A 15,379-nucleotide genomic window follows, 5' to 3' on the forward strand; every position below is an offset into this window, starting at 1 on the left:
GGGTGGAATTGATCTTGGCTCTTTGGTGTACAGTGCTATGTCAAGGAGTGTGTCTAGAGGTGGTCGTGGTCTCAGGAAGTCTTTAGGCTGCCTATCTTTTGGTGGATGGGACTGTGTTCCTTCCCTGTTGGTTGTTTGGCCAGAGGCATCCCAACGCTGGAGCCTACAGGCTATTGGCTTGGTCAGGTCTTAGTGCTAATGTCCCAAGCAAGATATCCTCTGGATATATTTGTCACTAGCTTTTGCGTTCTAATAGAGAGCCACACCCACCCCCTACTTTGGTGGGAGACCCTCCAAGACCAACAGATAGGTCTGGCCTAGGCTCCTATGAATTTACTGCTTTTCCTTGGTTCCTAGTGCACATGAGACCTTGGGTGCACCCTCCAAAAGTGTAGTCTCTGTTTCCCCCAGTCCTGTAGAGTAAGACTCGCTGACCTTCCAAGCCAAGGGCTCTGGGGACTCCCCCTACTGATGCCAGACCCCCAGACCTGGGAGCCTGATGTGGGGCTTAGAGCTCTCTCTCCTCAGGAGATCTTCTGCTATATGATTATATTAAGTTTGTGAGTCTGCCATCCAGAGGTGTGGGATTTGGTTATATAGCAGATGTGCCCCTCCTACCATCTTATTGTGATTTCCTTTTTGTCTTTGGATGTAGAATATTTTTTTTTGGTATGTTCCAGTCTTTTTTATTGATTGTTCAGTGGTTAGTTGTCATGTTGATGTTCCTGTGGAGGAGTAAGCTCAAGGTCTTCTATTCCAACATCTTGTCTTCTCTTCCTCACTGGGTGCCCCAGCAGGAACAGAGCACGGAGGTCCTGAGAGCCCTGTTAACAAGTCTTCCTAATGCAACCTAGATACAGCCATCTTTGGTAAACCCTGAAAAAGTAGAGAGTAAACCACGTGAGAGTGTTCTGAAAAGGAAGGATCTGTGCTGCTATTTAAGGAAAAACCATCCCAGGTAAAAGTCTGCATGGCCCCTACTCAGATGTAAGGGTGCAGACTGGAGTGCTTTTCTCCTGCATATGTGGCCACATGCAGGCAATTGTTCCAGAGCCAAAGTGTGTTTTTATTTTTTGAATGGGAATAAATAAAAATGAAGTTCATAAGAAATTCTAATTTGGTTTGTTGAATTACAATATGGATTTTTAAAAACAATAACTTCTTATTTCATTAATGAACCAAAATTTGGTTGAACCTGAGTCTTTATGTTCAAGACTTAAACTTTAAAATTTGTAACCAAACCAAATTCTTTCTTTCCTTTTATAGCATAGGTGGGATTTTTGGGTTGGTTTGCTTTTTTAATTAGAATAAATAAAGTTGAAGATAGTGAGATATTCTAACTTTCATAACTTCTGTTGTATGTGAACCTTTAATCAACAGTACTTATTTCTTTTCAAAGGTAAATGCTTTTCATGTTCTCTGAAATCTAGTACTTTAGTTAAAAATGCAGAATCTAGAGTATCTTGGTGGAGATTTTCTTTTTTTCTTTTAACTAAATTTGTAAAGGTTAGGCCTTGGCATGCCTTGGGTGTTCAGGCCATAATTAAAATGACTTTGGAAACTACTTTCAGGGATCATTTCTGTCGTTCATAAAACGACTTTTGAGATGGGTGTGTACGTATTGTTGTTGTTGTTGTTCAGTTGCTAAATCGTGTTTGACCCTTTGCAACCCCAGGAACTGTACAGCACATGAGGCTTCCCTGTCCTTCACTATCTCCCAGAGTTTATTCAGATTCATATCCATTGAGTTGATGATGCTGTCTGGCCATCTCATCCTCTACCGCTGCCTTCTCCTTTTGCCCTTAATCTTTCCCAGCAGCAGGATCTTTTCAAATGAGTCAACTCTTCACATCAGGTGGCCAGAGTATTGGAACTTCAGCTTCAGCACTCACCAGTCCCTCTAATGACTATTAGAGGCTTGATTTCATTTAGGATTGACTGGTTTGATCTCCTTATAGTCCAAGGGACTCTTAAGAGTCTTCTCCAGTACCACAATTCGAAAGCATCAATTCTTCAGTGCCTCGCCATTTTTATGGGCCAACTCTCACATCCATAGCTGACTACTAGAAAAACCACAGCTTTGACCATATGGACCTTTGTCTGCAAAGTGATGTCTTTGCCTTTCAATACACTGTCTAGGTTTATCATAGCTTTCCTTCTACAGAGCAAGTGTCTCTCCATTTCATGGCTGCAGTGCCAGGCTGCAAAATAACTGCCGACAGTGACTGCAGTCATGTGTGTATGTATACACACAAAAATAAGATGGCAAAAAATAATTTCTACATCCTTGAATGCAGATTTTTTAAAGGTCAGTGACTATTACAAGTATTTTGTTTGCTCATGAATGAATTATATGACTATAAGGATATTGGAAGTACATCTTTCTGAGTTTTACTTCTGACTTACTTAGCTGAGGAGAATGTCTGATAGGGCATTAAGGGGACATTTTGTGAAAGAGTCAAATTCTCCTCTCTGGTATCTGTTTGAAAACTCAAAATACCATAATATATAAAATTGTGGGGGCTTCCCTCGTGGTACAGAGAATAAGAACCTGCCTGCCATTACAGGGGACAACACAGGTTTGATCCCTTGTCCAAGAAGATTCCACATGTTGCAGAGTAACTAAATCCAGGTGCCACAGCTTGGGTCTTGCTACTGAGCCTACAGTCTAGAACCCATGAGTTGGAACCACTGAGCCTGTGCGCCACAAATCCTGAAGTCCATGGGCTCCACATGCTGCACTACTGAGCCCATGTGCTGCAAAAGACCCAGCACAACCAAAAATAAAATAAATAAAAAATTATGATATTGGGAAATGACTAATAATTATGTTAAAGTTTATTGTTCCCTTTGTTGGAATGAGTTCTGTCAGTGTGCAGTCCTATTTCTTTGTTTTATTGAGTCTGAAACCACGGTTTTTAAACTTAAAGTGGAGACCCTTAAATTTAATAATTTAATATTTGGTAAATGAGCTTATGCTTTATCATAGATTTTAGAGTTGAACAAGATCCTGTAAATTAGCTCCTCTAAGCAGATCGGTTAGTGACAGAGCGAGAACTGAACCTGGGCCTTCTAGATCATGCTGATTTTGATTTGTTTTTATGTTTATTAAATTTTAGAATGGCTTTAAAGTTGTAGGAAAGTTGTAGATAAAATACAGAGAATTCCTCAATACCCCTCACCCCACTTCTCTTACAATATTAACATATTACATTGTCATGGTACTTATGTCAAAACTAAAACCAACATTGGTACATTACTGTTAATTGAACTCCAGACCTTATTTGCATTTCACCAGTGTTTCCTTTCAGTCCTTGGATTCCGTCTAGGCTGCCACACTACATTTAATTGCCATGTATTCTCAGTCTCTCTGGTCTTTGATAGTTTCTTAGTGTTTCCTTTTTTCCTATAACTTTTAACATTATCTAGGAGTACTAGCTAGGTATCTTGTGGAATGTCTTCCAACCTAGAAATAAGTGTTTTTCTCATAATTAGCCTGAGGGTATGAGTTTTTGAAAAGAATACCACAGATGTAGAGTACCTCTCTCATCACTTTTATTGGCAAGTGGGGCATGGGCACATGATGTCCACATGCCACCACTGGTAATATTAACCTTCATCACTTGGTTAAGGCTGTGTTTCCAAAGTTTCTCCACTGTAATTTCCCCCTTATCATTCTTTGCTCCTTGGAGAGAGAGACTCATGACTTTATATTCTTTTTATATATAAAATTATAATAATAATTATTTTTTGTAATATATATTATAATATAAAAATTTATATTATTTTACTTTATATTCTGTCTTCCTATCTATTCGTTTTTACATTCTTAAATTTTTCTGTTAGATAAGTTCTTAGATTGAAAGTGGTGAAATTTTTGTCAGTATTATTTGTTGGATCCTCATTATATGAAGAGTTTTCGGGACTTAGAGAATTATTAAGACTCTCTCTCAACTTGTTCACATTGCATTGAAATTTGCTTTTTACATGTTTGCTCCTTCTGTTGGATTCTTAAAATGAAAGTTCCCTTTACTTTCGTATTTGTAATGCCTAGCACAGTGTCTGGTGGCAAGAAACTTTTCAGTAAATGATTTATTGAACTAAATTGATGAGAGAAGCATGTATTACTTGGAAGACATAAAAAAAACACCTGATATTTTCATCCTAGATTGCTGTTACTAGATGTTGGCAGTTCAGCTGTTTGAGTAAACCAATGAGCAAACAGAACTCCTCAGGAAACTCCTAAAATACTGGTTCTCAAAGTATGGTCTCCCATAAATAACATCAGTGTCACCAGTTAACTTACTAGAAATGCAAATTCTCAGGCGTTAACCTCAGACTAATTGAATAAGAATCACTGGGGTTGGGTTGAAAAACCTGTGTTTTAACAAACCCTCCAGGTGTTTCTGGTGGCCACTAAATTTTGAGAAATACTCTCTAAAAGCATAGAGGATGAAAAAAATCAAAGAAAGTGAGCCACTAGTGGTAATTGACTGCAGCAGTGAAACAAAAGTACCCTCTTTTCCTGTTGTCTATATCTCTGAGTAAGCTTAGGTTTATATTTGATGCTTATACCTTGAAATCATCAAAAAGATGTTTGAAATGCTTCTTAGTTAAGTGTCTCTCTCTAGCTGTGCAAATGTGTTTGCTAGTACCTAGAACTTGTCAGTTTAAAAACTAGTTGCTGGCCAGGTTTTGGGGGAAGGAGGTTTTGGTTTTTTTTGTGTGTGGGTTTTTTGTTTTTGACAAGTGTACATCATTTGATTCAGTTGCTGTTTTAGTTTCAATGATACACTTTGATTAAGATAAAGTACAATATAATAGGAAATCAAACATAATCATAACAGTATACTGTTCACTTTTTCAGTTTTATTTGGTGGAAAAAATTTTGACTTCAGTTGTCAGGAAAACTGTTTTCAAGGCAACATGAACTTAGCAATACTTTTTTTAACTTTAAAAAAATGTGTTGTCTATTGGCAGCAGATGGCTGACATAGCTTTTTTGCTTCAAGTGTCCACTTTTCCAGGAAATGACTCCCATCTGTACAAGAGGAATGCTGACCTTTAATGTGCCTGTTATTCACTTCTTTTAACTCAGTGCCAAGCTAATATATTCACATATATTGTGAATTTGGTTGAAAGTATGTGCTAGCCAGATTGTTTTGTTTCTGGCAATTCAAGCTTTTGAAAATAGAAAGTTTGTGGGGTTTTTTTTTTTTGTATTTTATAATTAAAAATAACTTTTAATAGGTAAAATAGTTTCATGGTTCATAAATCAGTTCAATATAAAAGGATATTCAGTGGAAAAAAATATCAGTCTCATCCTTGCCCTCAACTACTCCATTTACACCTACTCTGTATATTCTTATGTATCCTGCCTTTGTTTGTACTCCTAGAATTTCTTAATGCAAATTGAAACAAATTTGAGTAACTATTATCCTGTTACTGCAAAGATCATACACTATTATACATACACACTGTTCAACACTATACTTAATTTCATGTTAACATTGTATTTTGGATATCTTTTCACACAGAGTGCTCCATGATTCTTTTTTCTGGTCAGCTTTATTGAGGACTACTTTACATACAATGAATTGCATTCAATTTAAATATATAATTTGATGAGTTTTGACAATTGTATATTTCTGTGAAGGTACCACTGCAGTTAAGATACAGAATATTTCCCATGGGTTTGGTGGTTTTTATTTTTATTTTTTTAGGTTTGTTTGATAGTATTTCATTGTATGGATATACCAGTCTTTTAAACCAGTCTTCTGTTGATGAGCACTTAAGTGCCGATACAAACAGTTCTTTAATTAATAACTTGTTTCATACAGCCTTTCCTATGTAGACAGGTAGAGAATATATAAAGATAGATTCCCAGATACCAGATTGCTGAGCCAAATGGGAAGTCAGTAATTTGGTGGATGTTGCCAGAATGCCTTGCAGTAGGCGTGGTACTAGTGTGAGCTTTGACTAGCAATGTACCAGAGTGTCTGTTTGCCCACTGTAGTTAACAAAATTGTGTTATGAAACTTTGGACTTATGTTGATAGGTGGGAAAGGGTGTTTTCATATAGTTTTAACTTTCTGTTTCCTTGTGAGTGAAAGTGAGCATATTTTTGTAAGTTAAAGGATGGGCCTGGTATTTACTTTTCTAGAAATTATCTGTTAATCCATTTTCCTACTGGATTTTGTGTGTTTTTTTTTTTTTCCTGTTAATTTGTAGGAATTCTTTATATATTAGGGAAGTTAGTTCTTTCTTTGCAAATATTTTTTACCCCGGGTTGTTTTCATTTGACATTACAAGACTTTTAGTTGAAGGGTGTGTGTCTGAGTTTTTACTGCTTAGGATATCTTCTTAAAAGATGCTTAGTTTTAATTTATTTCCTTTTATCCCTCCTTCCTTTCATCTCTCCCTTTTTTCCTCTTTCTTTCCTTCCCATCTTAATTTCTTAATAAAAGAATTTGAGGCAGCTTGAAGATGCTTCTTGTTGAACAAAAATTAATTTGTGGGTAGATGTTGTTAAGTGGTTTTAATATATATGACTCTGGTTCATCTGTTTTGAAGGCCATGTTTTTGGTATACTGCGCACTGGAGAAAGAACCTGTGCCAATGTCCTTGCCTCCAGCCTTGGTGCCACCTTCTAAGAGGAAAACGGTCAGTATATCAGGCCCTGTGCGGTTGATCCCCTCTTCAGCATCAGCCAAGGAATCTTACCACTCCTTCCCACCAGTAGGCATTTTACCTACCAAAGCACCGTTAAGACAGGTATAGATTTATCATTGTTAAAGGACTTTTTTAAAAAACAAAGTGCATGGCATTTAACAACTGATCGCTTGATGCAGATAGAAGGAACAATCAAAAGGATCAAACTTCAGGGCTCCCTCCGGTTGAACTTGTCTAATGGGATGTCCTAGAGAAGACAGATAATCCTCTTCTGTATTTGGCCTTACTTAGGTCATATGGATGTTTTGTTGGCTTTGCCTTGATCTACCTGGAATTCAAGTTGGAGATAGAAAATACACTGTGTTAATCTGGCATGCTTGCCCTGGCATAGTTATTAGATGTTTTGTTTGTTTAATCTCAAGTTAACTCTTGATTCTTTGGGGTCAGATTATCCAGTTTTGTGTTGTCCAAGGCCTTTTTTTCCTGTAGCCAGCTTCTTGTTAGGTTGAGTGAAGGAAAATAATGACAGAATATGCAAATCAGCCACCCTATTCTTAACTGTTTGGCTACAGTTAAGAATGCAGAATGAAACTGTAAAAAAATGGAGATTTAGAATTATCTGAGTCTTATTTATACATACTCTCCCAGTTACATATATTAATGTGGTCAAGTCAAGAGTTAACTGTGCTTGAATTTACTCTTTATTAAAACAAAATAAAATGGGCATCTGTAAATATAGGCCCTGTAGCTAACCTATATTTTTTTCTGTAATTTTCTCTTCATCACAGCATTTCAGTTGGGGTGATGGAAGTGACACACTGTTGCTATAGTAGGTGGGATAGAGTTGCTGAGAATTTGTGACAGATACTGTCATGACTTGAAAGGGGACACTTGAAAGTTTGTTTCATTTTGGCAGAAATATATATATATGTATTTTTTTCCTGTAGTGGATTGTATCCCCTGCAGAAAAAGCTAAATATGATGAAATCTTCTTGAAAACTGATAAAGATATGGATGGATTTGTGTCAGGATTGGAAGTCCGTGAAATCTTCCTGAAGACAGGCTTACCTTCTGCCTTACTAGCCCATATTTGGTAAGACTTTAAGCTGATTTAAAAAACAAATAATGGTTTTGTATCAGCTCTACTTTTGTACATTCTTATTAATATTTTTAGGCATTAGTAAGTAGGACAGTTTTTGTTTTAGAACTTTGTAGTGAAACTTTTGTCTGATGATTTTTTTATTAATAAATTTATTTTTTAATTAGAGAATTGCTTTACAGTGTTGCATTGGTTTCTGCCATAGGACAGCGCAAATCAGCCATAAATATACATATATCCCCTCCCTCTTGATGCTTTCTTCTGAGTAGTGGACAAAAGCTTGAGGATAGGTTACCTATAATTTTATGAGGTTGACAGTGTCAGTTATTAGAATGTTAAAATCCAGCATTGGTTTATATCAACTATTAAACCAGTTTTTAAAGGAGAATCCAAAATTCTGAAATTTAAACAGTATTAAAAAGCAGAATCTTGAAAGCATTATTGTATAATTCTGTAGGATATATGTATACTTACATCTTTACATGGGAACTACACACTTGGTCTTTAAAAGTGACAAACTTTAGCATCTTTAGTGAATTTCACATTAAATGAGATAATATATAATAAAAATGCTTTATAGTGTGCCTGCTGCCAATCTGTCTCATTATATTGAGGTTAGTCATCATGAGGTTCCAAGGGGCAGACATCAAAAATGGTACCACATAGTTGCAAAAAGGAACATAGAAAAGAACAAAGGACAGTAGATCTGCCTTAAAAAGAATAAGAACTCAAGACTGGAAAAGATTAAATACATATAACTAATGGTAGCTTTCACTTTCTAGTGCCTAGGCTAGGCACTATGCTGAATATGGCAGCTGTCATGGGCTTCCCATTATGCCCAAACTTCTTATGTAGTTTGTCTTTTAATTCTCACAGTAACTTTGCAAGATGGATGTTATCTCCACTTTGTAGATAAAGAAACTTAGGCTTGGAGAGGTTAAAAAATATGGCCAACTTCCCAAGAAGAAATAAGTAGAAAAGTGGAATTCAAGGTTTCTTTGACACCATAGTTTGTAGTCTTTTTGTTAGGCCACGTTGGTTTTCAGTGAATCATTCAGATCAGAACTTTATAAAGCTGAGTTTAAAAAAATAGAAAGAAAAAGGAAAAAGCAAATAGAATAAAACATTGCTGTTTCTCTTCAAGTGATTTTGTAAAGGTTTCCAGATTGCTGCTTTCTTTCCACACATGATCTCCATTTGTAGCTGTTGTTTTTCTTTGACTTGGGGATCCCTATATCCTCCTACTTCAAAAGTTGCAGGAAACAAGCTGACACAGGGTATTTTGCTTGTTTTATAATCATTCTAATGCCATGAACGAACCAAATTTGTCAAAACTTTAGGCTTTATTTAACATCTTTTAATGTTTAAAATGGGAGCAGAGAATATTGGCCCACCACAACTTTTACTCTATAGTGATTCTGGAAATCAATAAGAAAGCACAGAGCAAACCCAAATTATAGACCCCCCATTTTATTAATAGCTAATATCTCTCTTCTAACATGTTAGTGAGTTTTGGGCTAGCTATGAGTTGGTGTGACTTTCTTTTTTAACTCAAATAATGATTATTTTAAAGCTACATAGTCATATTAATTTTCCCCTGGATTTTTAGAATGTTACTTGTGGCATTTATATACTGTTCATTTTGTTTATTTGCACAGGGCATTATGTGACACAAAGAACTGTGGGAAGCTTTCAAAAGATCAATTTGCCTTGGCTTTTCACTTAATCAATCAGAAGTTAATAAAGGGCATTGATCCTCCTCACATTCTTAGTCCTGAGATGATCCCACCATCAGATAGGGCCACTTTACAAAAGGTAAGACAACTTAAAACCTTAATGCAGTTAACAGAAAGAAACAAATGCTGTGTCAGATGACAAACTCAATTTGTATGGAATAGTGGAGAAAATGTATCTGGCTAGAAACAGAGAAGTATACTGTTTGTAGTTTAATTTGTATCTATAAATATGTTCTTTGCCTTGTATGATATCCTTGGGCTATAGCTCATTTTCCCCACCATTCATTACATGTATGGCAACCATGTTTTCCAGTCTGAAAATTGGAAAAATTTGATCTTGTTTTTCCCCTCGTGGATTTGTGAATTAATTTTTATTAATAGAGTGTGGATTTTAAATGAAACCTATAAGAATTAAATTATTATGTTTCATTTGATAATTCACACTTGGAGAAAGCAATAAAAATTTGAAAATAACACCTAAGAGATTATGATTACTTGTTGTTGATTTTACATGAAAAGAAAAACTTTGAGGAAAAAACCTATGTGGCTTTTGCCATATGGATGACCTCTATTCCTGAACATACAACCACATTTCATATATGAACAGTTAGAAACAGGTTTTAGCTACTTTTGGTTCTGGCCAGTAGTGGGGATTTTCAAAACTACATGTTCTAGTAATATTGTATCTTAATTTTTCTTTTCTCATCTAGAAACACTTCCTAATATTGTGGTTTATAATACCTTGGCCTTGTAATAGAGCTTTAAAAGAGCCTGCCTACTCTAGTGGCTATTTGCCTTAAAACTATGAACTTCGTATCTTTAAATTTCTTGTGACCTACAAAGTAACCATGACTGTGGTGATTCTTTGAAGTTATATATATAGGAGTTGTTTCATATTTGATATGAGGAGAGTTCTCTTTAAAATGTCAGTAGACTATTTTGGTTTTGCATTAATTTTGTTGCATAGGTTAAAAAATCCCATTTTAACAAATCGAATAAATCAAAATTGGATTATTTTCTCTAACTCAACTAAATGGAAATTTATAGCCACTAAGTATAGAAGTTATGTGTAAGAGTTTTTATTCTTATTTTCAAAAAAAGTAACTGTTTGATAATCTGCTTTGTCAGTGTTTGGGGAGAGGAGCATTTTGTGAATTTTTGAGATTTATTTTGATGTAGGACATGGATTCCCTAAGTTGTAGAGAAGGCTAAAAGTGATGCCACCTGGAAAGATAAAGATTACAAACTTGCATTTATTCCCCCTGCTATAACTGTACCTCAGTTATGGAATGCTGTGTTGTTTCATCTTCTTTCACCTATATAGACTGCTTTTTTCCCTTGCCCCCTTCATTTTATACCCACTGAATCTCCAACCAACACAGAATACACATACAGCAGAACTTTCTGAAGCAAATTATGTTTGTTCATCAAAGGCTCTAATTAGTAGACACTTTGAGTTGCATCTGCTGTACAGAATTTTCAGTTTTGTAGATTTAGTAAAGTCCATTCACTAGAGCACAGGTACTTCTATGTGAGATATCAGTATTCATTAAAATGGGATTTTCACTGTTGTCTTACCTATAACCAATAATTTTAACCTTAAAAATTAAAATTTGCATTTGTTTTGTCGTTCAAATAATCTATTTTCTCTTTATAATCTAATTTTTTTAGAACTGCATTTTTGCAGCTTTGACTAATCCTTTTTTGAACGTTGCTTTCCTTTCTGTGTTTTTTCTAGTTTGGACTATTTTTTCCATTCTGCAGCACTCTGCTTTTCGCCTTTCTTGTACTGTCAGTTTCTTAACTCTACGCTCTCAAGGTTAGAGCTTTACTTTATGCCTTTTTTAGCATTACAGGTTTTGGTTTACAAGATACATTTTGAAATTAGAGGTTTTTTTATGCAGTTAAGTTGATGCAGAGAAAATACCTAAACAGCATGCTTTTGTCACATGTCTGTCACTTGGTCCTTGTGTGCATTTTAACTTGCCTTCCTTAGGCTCTCTGATCCACTTAGAATCACCAAAATGGAACTTTTCTGTAATGCACAAAACAGGGTGAGAGAAAGTATTCTGTGACAAGGGAACATAAAAAAGTACATTTTTCTTCTTATGCCTTATATACTGTTAGCTGTACCTTTCCATGCTTCCTGATTGAATGTCATTTTATTGCTCTGGAATGGGAGTTTAATTTTTGTGTCAGTAATTGACGCACACAAGCACACTAATCTGTACCAACTAAGTAATCTTCATTCTGGAGTCATCTGTGGTATCACTTTGTAACTTGCTTGAAGTTAAACTTATTTATCTCACTCTTATTTGATGATATTTTTAATAGTGAAAGACTGTCAAATGTGAGTCACTTTTTTTGAGTTAGAGTGATAAGAAGAGGTGTGGGAGTCATGAGTTTCTTGGTTTGCTTGCACCTCTGATTGCAAAGTTCTCGGCAGCTTTTAGGTGATGTAAATTACTCTTGGTGATGAAAGTGAGACTAAATGCTTATTTTTCATTTTGTTCACCTTTCAAATTGTCTGGCCAGGCTTAGTTCATAAGTTAAAATCCTGGTAAATAGTTGTCACATTCAGAAACTCACTTTAAAATTTCTAATTTAATATGGAATGATAAGGGTCTGTGTATTAGTGAAACATGTAGTAAAACACTGTAAGAGATATATTTGGTACAGATCTGTAATTAATATAAAATTGAGACTAGCATTAATTGAATCCTAATTGATCCTAATTTTGGTGTTGATAACCAAAACAAAGCACATGAAGACTGTTATGCAGTGTAGTGTAAAGATGTATAGAAATGATTATTTGCCACATTTTATGGATGTATCTGTTTTATCGGGTTGGCTTTTAGGGTAATAGTTTTATTTAAATGGTCTTAGTTTGCAGGTGCTAAGGGGCATAATGTGAAATAGCACTTGAATTTAATTAGAAGTCTCTTGACAATATTGCCTATTAGCTGGGTTCAATTTTAAGCAAGTCCTTTAGTATGTTTCCTTAATTCTAAAATGAGATTTATAATAATACCTGCCTTACCTACAGCGCTACAGTTTTCAGATTAGTGCTTAAGTTATTTGTAAACCTTTATAATTATGAGCAGATAGGATATTGTGAACTTCCAGATTTCTTCTTCTGTTGTGCAAGTTGGTGACATACATTAAGTTCATAGCAGCATAATAGTAAGTTTTGTGTTCTGCTAATAAGGTCCTCAATATATCTTAGTTTTACATGTTTAAATCTCAGTTTTAACATTTCCTAATGGTGATCATCCCGTTATTTGTCAATCTGCTTGTAGCATAGGGTATAGGTCAAGTGTTTGAAGGAACAATTATCTTTTTGCCCTGACTTCATCCGGTTATGTAAGGGGACAAAAATGGTTCACAAAGGAAATTGAGCCAGAGTGGAAGCAAGTCATTGCGAGGCTTTCTATCTTTGAAGAGCATTTTCTGAAGTTAATTATAATAGCTTACATTTATAAAATATCATAAACTTTGTAGAATAGTTTCATATGCAATATTTAATTTTTGAAGTGGGCAGGCGAGAGATTATTTCCCTGTTTTACAGTGAAATCATGCAGCTAATAAAATAGCAGGACCCAGAATAAATCAGCTGGGTTTTCTAAATAAAAATACCATTCAGAGACTAATTCTGATATCTTCATTATCAAAAGAAAATCTTATGTAAATTATATCATATGAAGATAGTTTCATGTATGGTGATATTAACATTTACTGTGGAATATGCTGGGTGGTTAGCTTTAGTTTAAATAGAGGAGACACTGAAAGTATTTAAGGAAAGTAAATATTTGGTTAATTAAATAAAATCAACCATCATTTATTTGATACAAATACAAATAAATCATCATTCATCTCCCCAAGAAATTTATGCTTCAGTGGAGGAATTAGTTTATAAATCTGTTATCTTCTTTATTGCAGTGTTCTAGACAGGCTAAGATAAGTGATGAAGACAATGAGATCTCAAGTGGTGGTATATATTATAGAACAATAGCTTTTAAAGAGTTTAAGGGAATATGTCTTATGTGTGTGAAATTACACTAGATACGATAGTTTTCTTAAGTGAATTAAAAGTGTTAGTAATACCGTAAAACATGTATCTGTATAGTACTTTTAAACATTTTTAATGCTTTTCCACATGCAATTTTATAGTAATAATGTTGTAATTGTGAACTCTTTGTTTTTAGAACATCATAGGATCAAGTCCTGTTGCAGATTTCTCTGCTATTAAGGAGCTAGATACCCTTAACAATGAAATAGTTGACCTACAGAGGTATGTAAAGTAAAATTATACCTGACTATATAAATACACACACATTCTTTTCTGTTTCTAATGTAAATCTTGGTAAATACTAGTTTATTTGGATAAGTACTATAGTTTTTAAAATGGGAATCAGTGTACCTTATTAAATCTAAGGCAACCTTTAATTGCAGGATGTACTATTTTCTTGTGTAGCACTGAATAAAGAAAAAGTCACTTCCAAATAAATAATGGCCTTCCATTAACTATAAGGTACTATTTGATTATGGACAGTGGAATAAGTATATCTTAAAAATGTATTTAAATTTTTTTTTGGAAGTATGATTTACAATGTTGTGTTAGTTTCAGGTATATAGCAAAATGATCCTTTTATACATATATATTCCTTTTATATACACACACACACATATATATATATATATATATAGGTATATACACATACATACACTTGTTCTTTTTCAAATTTTTTTCCCTTATAAGTTATTACAAAATATTGAGTATAGTTTCCTATGCTATACAATAGGTCCTTGTTGATTTTCTATTTTATTTATAGTAGTGTGTATATGTTAATCCCAAACTCCTAACTTTGTCCCTCCCTTTCCCTTGAAATAATTTTTCCTCCAACTTTAGGCATTTGAACAACACACTCAGTTCAGTTCAGTTCAATTGCTCAGTTGTGTCCGACTCTTTGTGACCCCATGAATTGCAGCACGCTAGGCCTCTCTGTCCATCACCAACTCCCGGGTTCACCCAAACTCATGTCCATCGAGTCGGTGATGCCATCCAGCCATCTCATCCTCTGTCGTCCCCTTCTCCTCCTGCCCCCAATCCCTCCCAGCATCAGAATCTTTCCCAATGAGTCAACTCTTTGCATGAGGTGGCCAAAGTATTGGAGTTTCAGCTTTAGCATCAGTTCTTCCAAAGAACACTCAGGACTGATCTCCTTTAGGATGGAATAACACATTAGGAAAACATTATTTAATACATTTTATTGAAGGAATTTTATATGCAGACACCATACCAAGAGCTTTTGTAACTGTTGTCTTATTTGGTCCTCACAAAAACTTTGTAACTTGAGATAGATATTACTGTTCTTTTTTACAGGCACAGAGTTAAGATGCTTAGAGAGGTTATTTTACCAAAAGTCATACAAACCTATAAGTGGTAGAATTAATACCTGATCTCAAGACTACTTGATTTGGGGTTGAATTTTCTTTCTTATCCACATGTACTGTGTAGAAATGGACTTGAATGCAAGTAGATTTGAATCTAAATATAGCAGGTACTCTTGGTTAATCTCCTTGTCCCTAGAAACTTTTATAGTAATGCATATTGTAAAAATGACTTCCTAAAATTTCTTTTTAAAAAGTGAGGGCTTCCCTGGTGGCTCATTGGTAAAGAATCTGCCTGCTAATGCAGGAAACATGGGTTGAATCCCTGATCTGAAAAGACCCCACATGCTGCAGAGCAACAAAACCCATGTGCCACAACTTTAGAGCCTGTGCTTTACAGCCTGGGAGCTACAACTACTGAGCCCATGGGCCACAACTACTGAAGCCCCCTTCCCCTAGAGCTTGTGCTCAACAGCAAGAGA

At 35.1% G+C, this 15,379-nt stretch overlaps 1 protein-coding gene across 7 annotated transcripts in view; it reads left to right on the forward strand.

Annotated features, from left to right (window-relative positions):
• EPS15 (epidermal growth factor receptor pathway substrate 15) overlaps positions 1 to 15,379 on the forward strand; it is a 139,915-nt gene that overhangs the window by 49,631 nt on the left and 74,905 nt on the right. For 5 of the 7 annotated variants that reach the window (XM_055585934.1, XM_055585938.1, XM_055585937.1 and 2 more), the window contains exons 9-12: positions 6,573 to 6,773; positions 7,619 to 7,764; positions 9,429 to 9,585; positions 13,712 to 13,797. In XM_055585934.1, the coding sequence (XP_055441909.1) occupies positions 6,573 to 6,773; positions 7,619 to 7,764; positions 9,429 to 9,585; positions 13,712 to 13,797 (590 nt within the window). The remainder of the gene's footprint in view (positions 1 to 6,572; positions 6,774 to 7,618; positions 7,765 to 9,428; positions 9,586 to 13,711; positions 13,798 to 15,379) is intronic. The other 2 variants (XM_055585936.1, XM_055585935.1) reach the window with 1 other exon arrangement.

This window comes from Bubalus kerabau, chromosome 6 (genome assembly GCF_029407905.1).
Source record: "Bubalus kerabau isolate K-KA32 ecotype Philippines breed swamp buffalo chromosome 6, PCC_UOA_SB_1v2, whole genome shotgun sequence".
Classification (NCBI taxonomy): domain Eukaryota; kingdom Metazoa; phylum Chordata; class Mammalia; order Artiodactyla; family Bovidae; genus Bubalus; species Bubalus kerabau.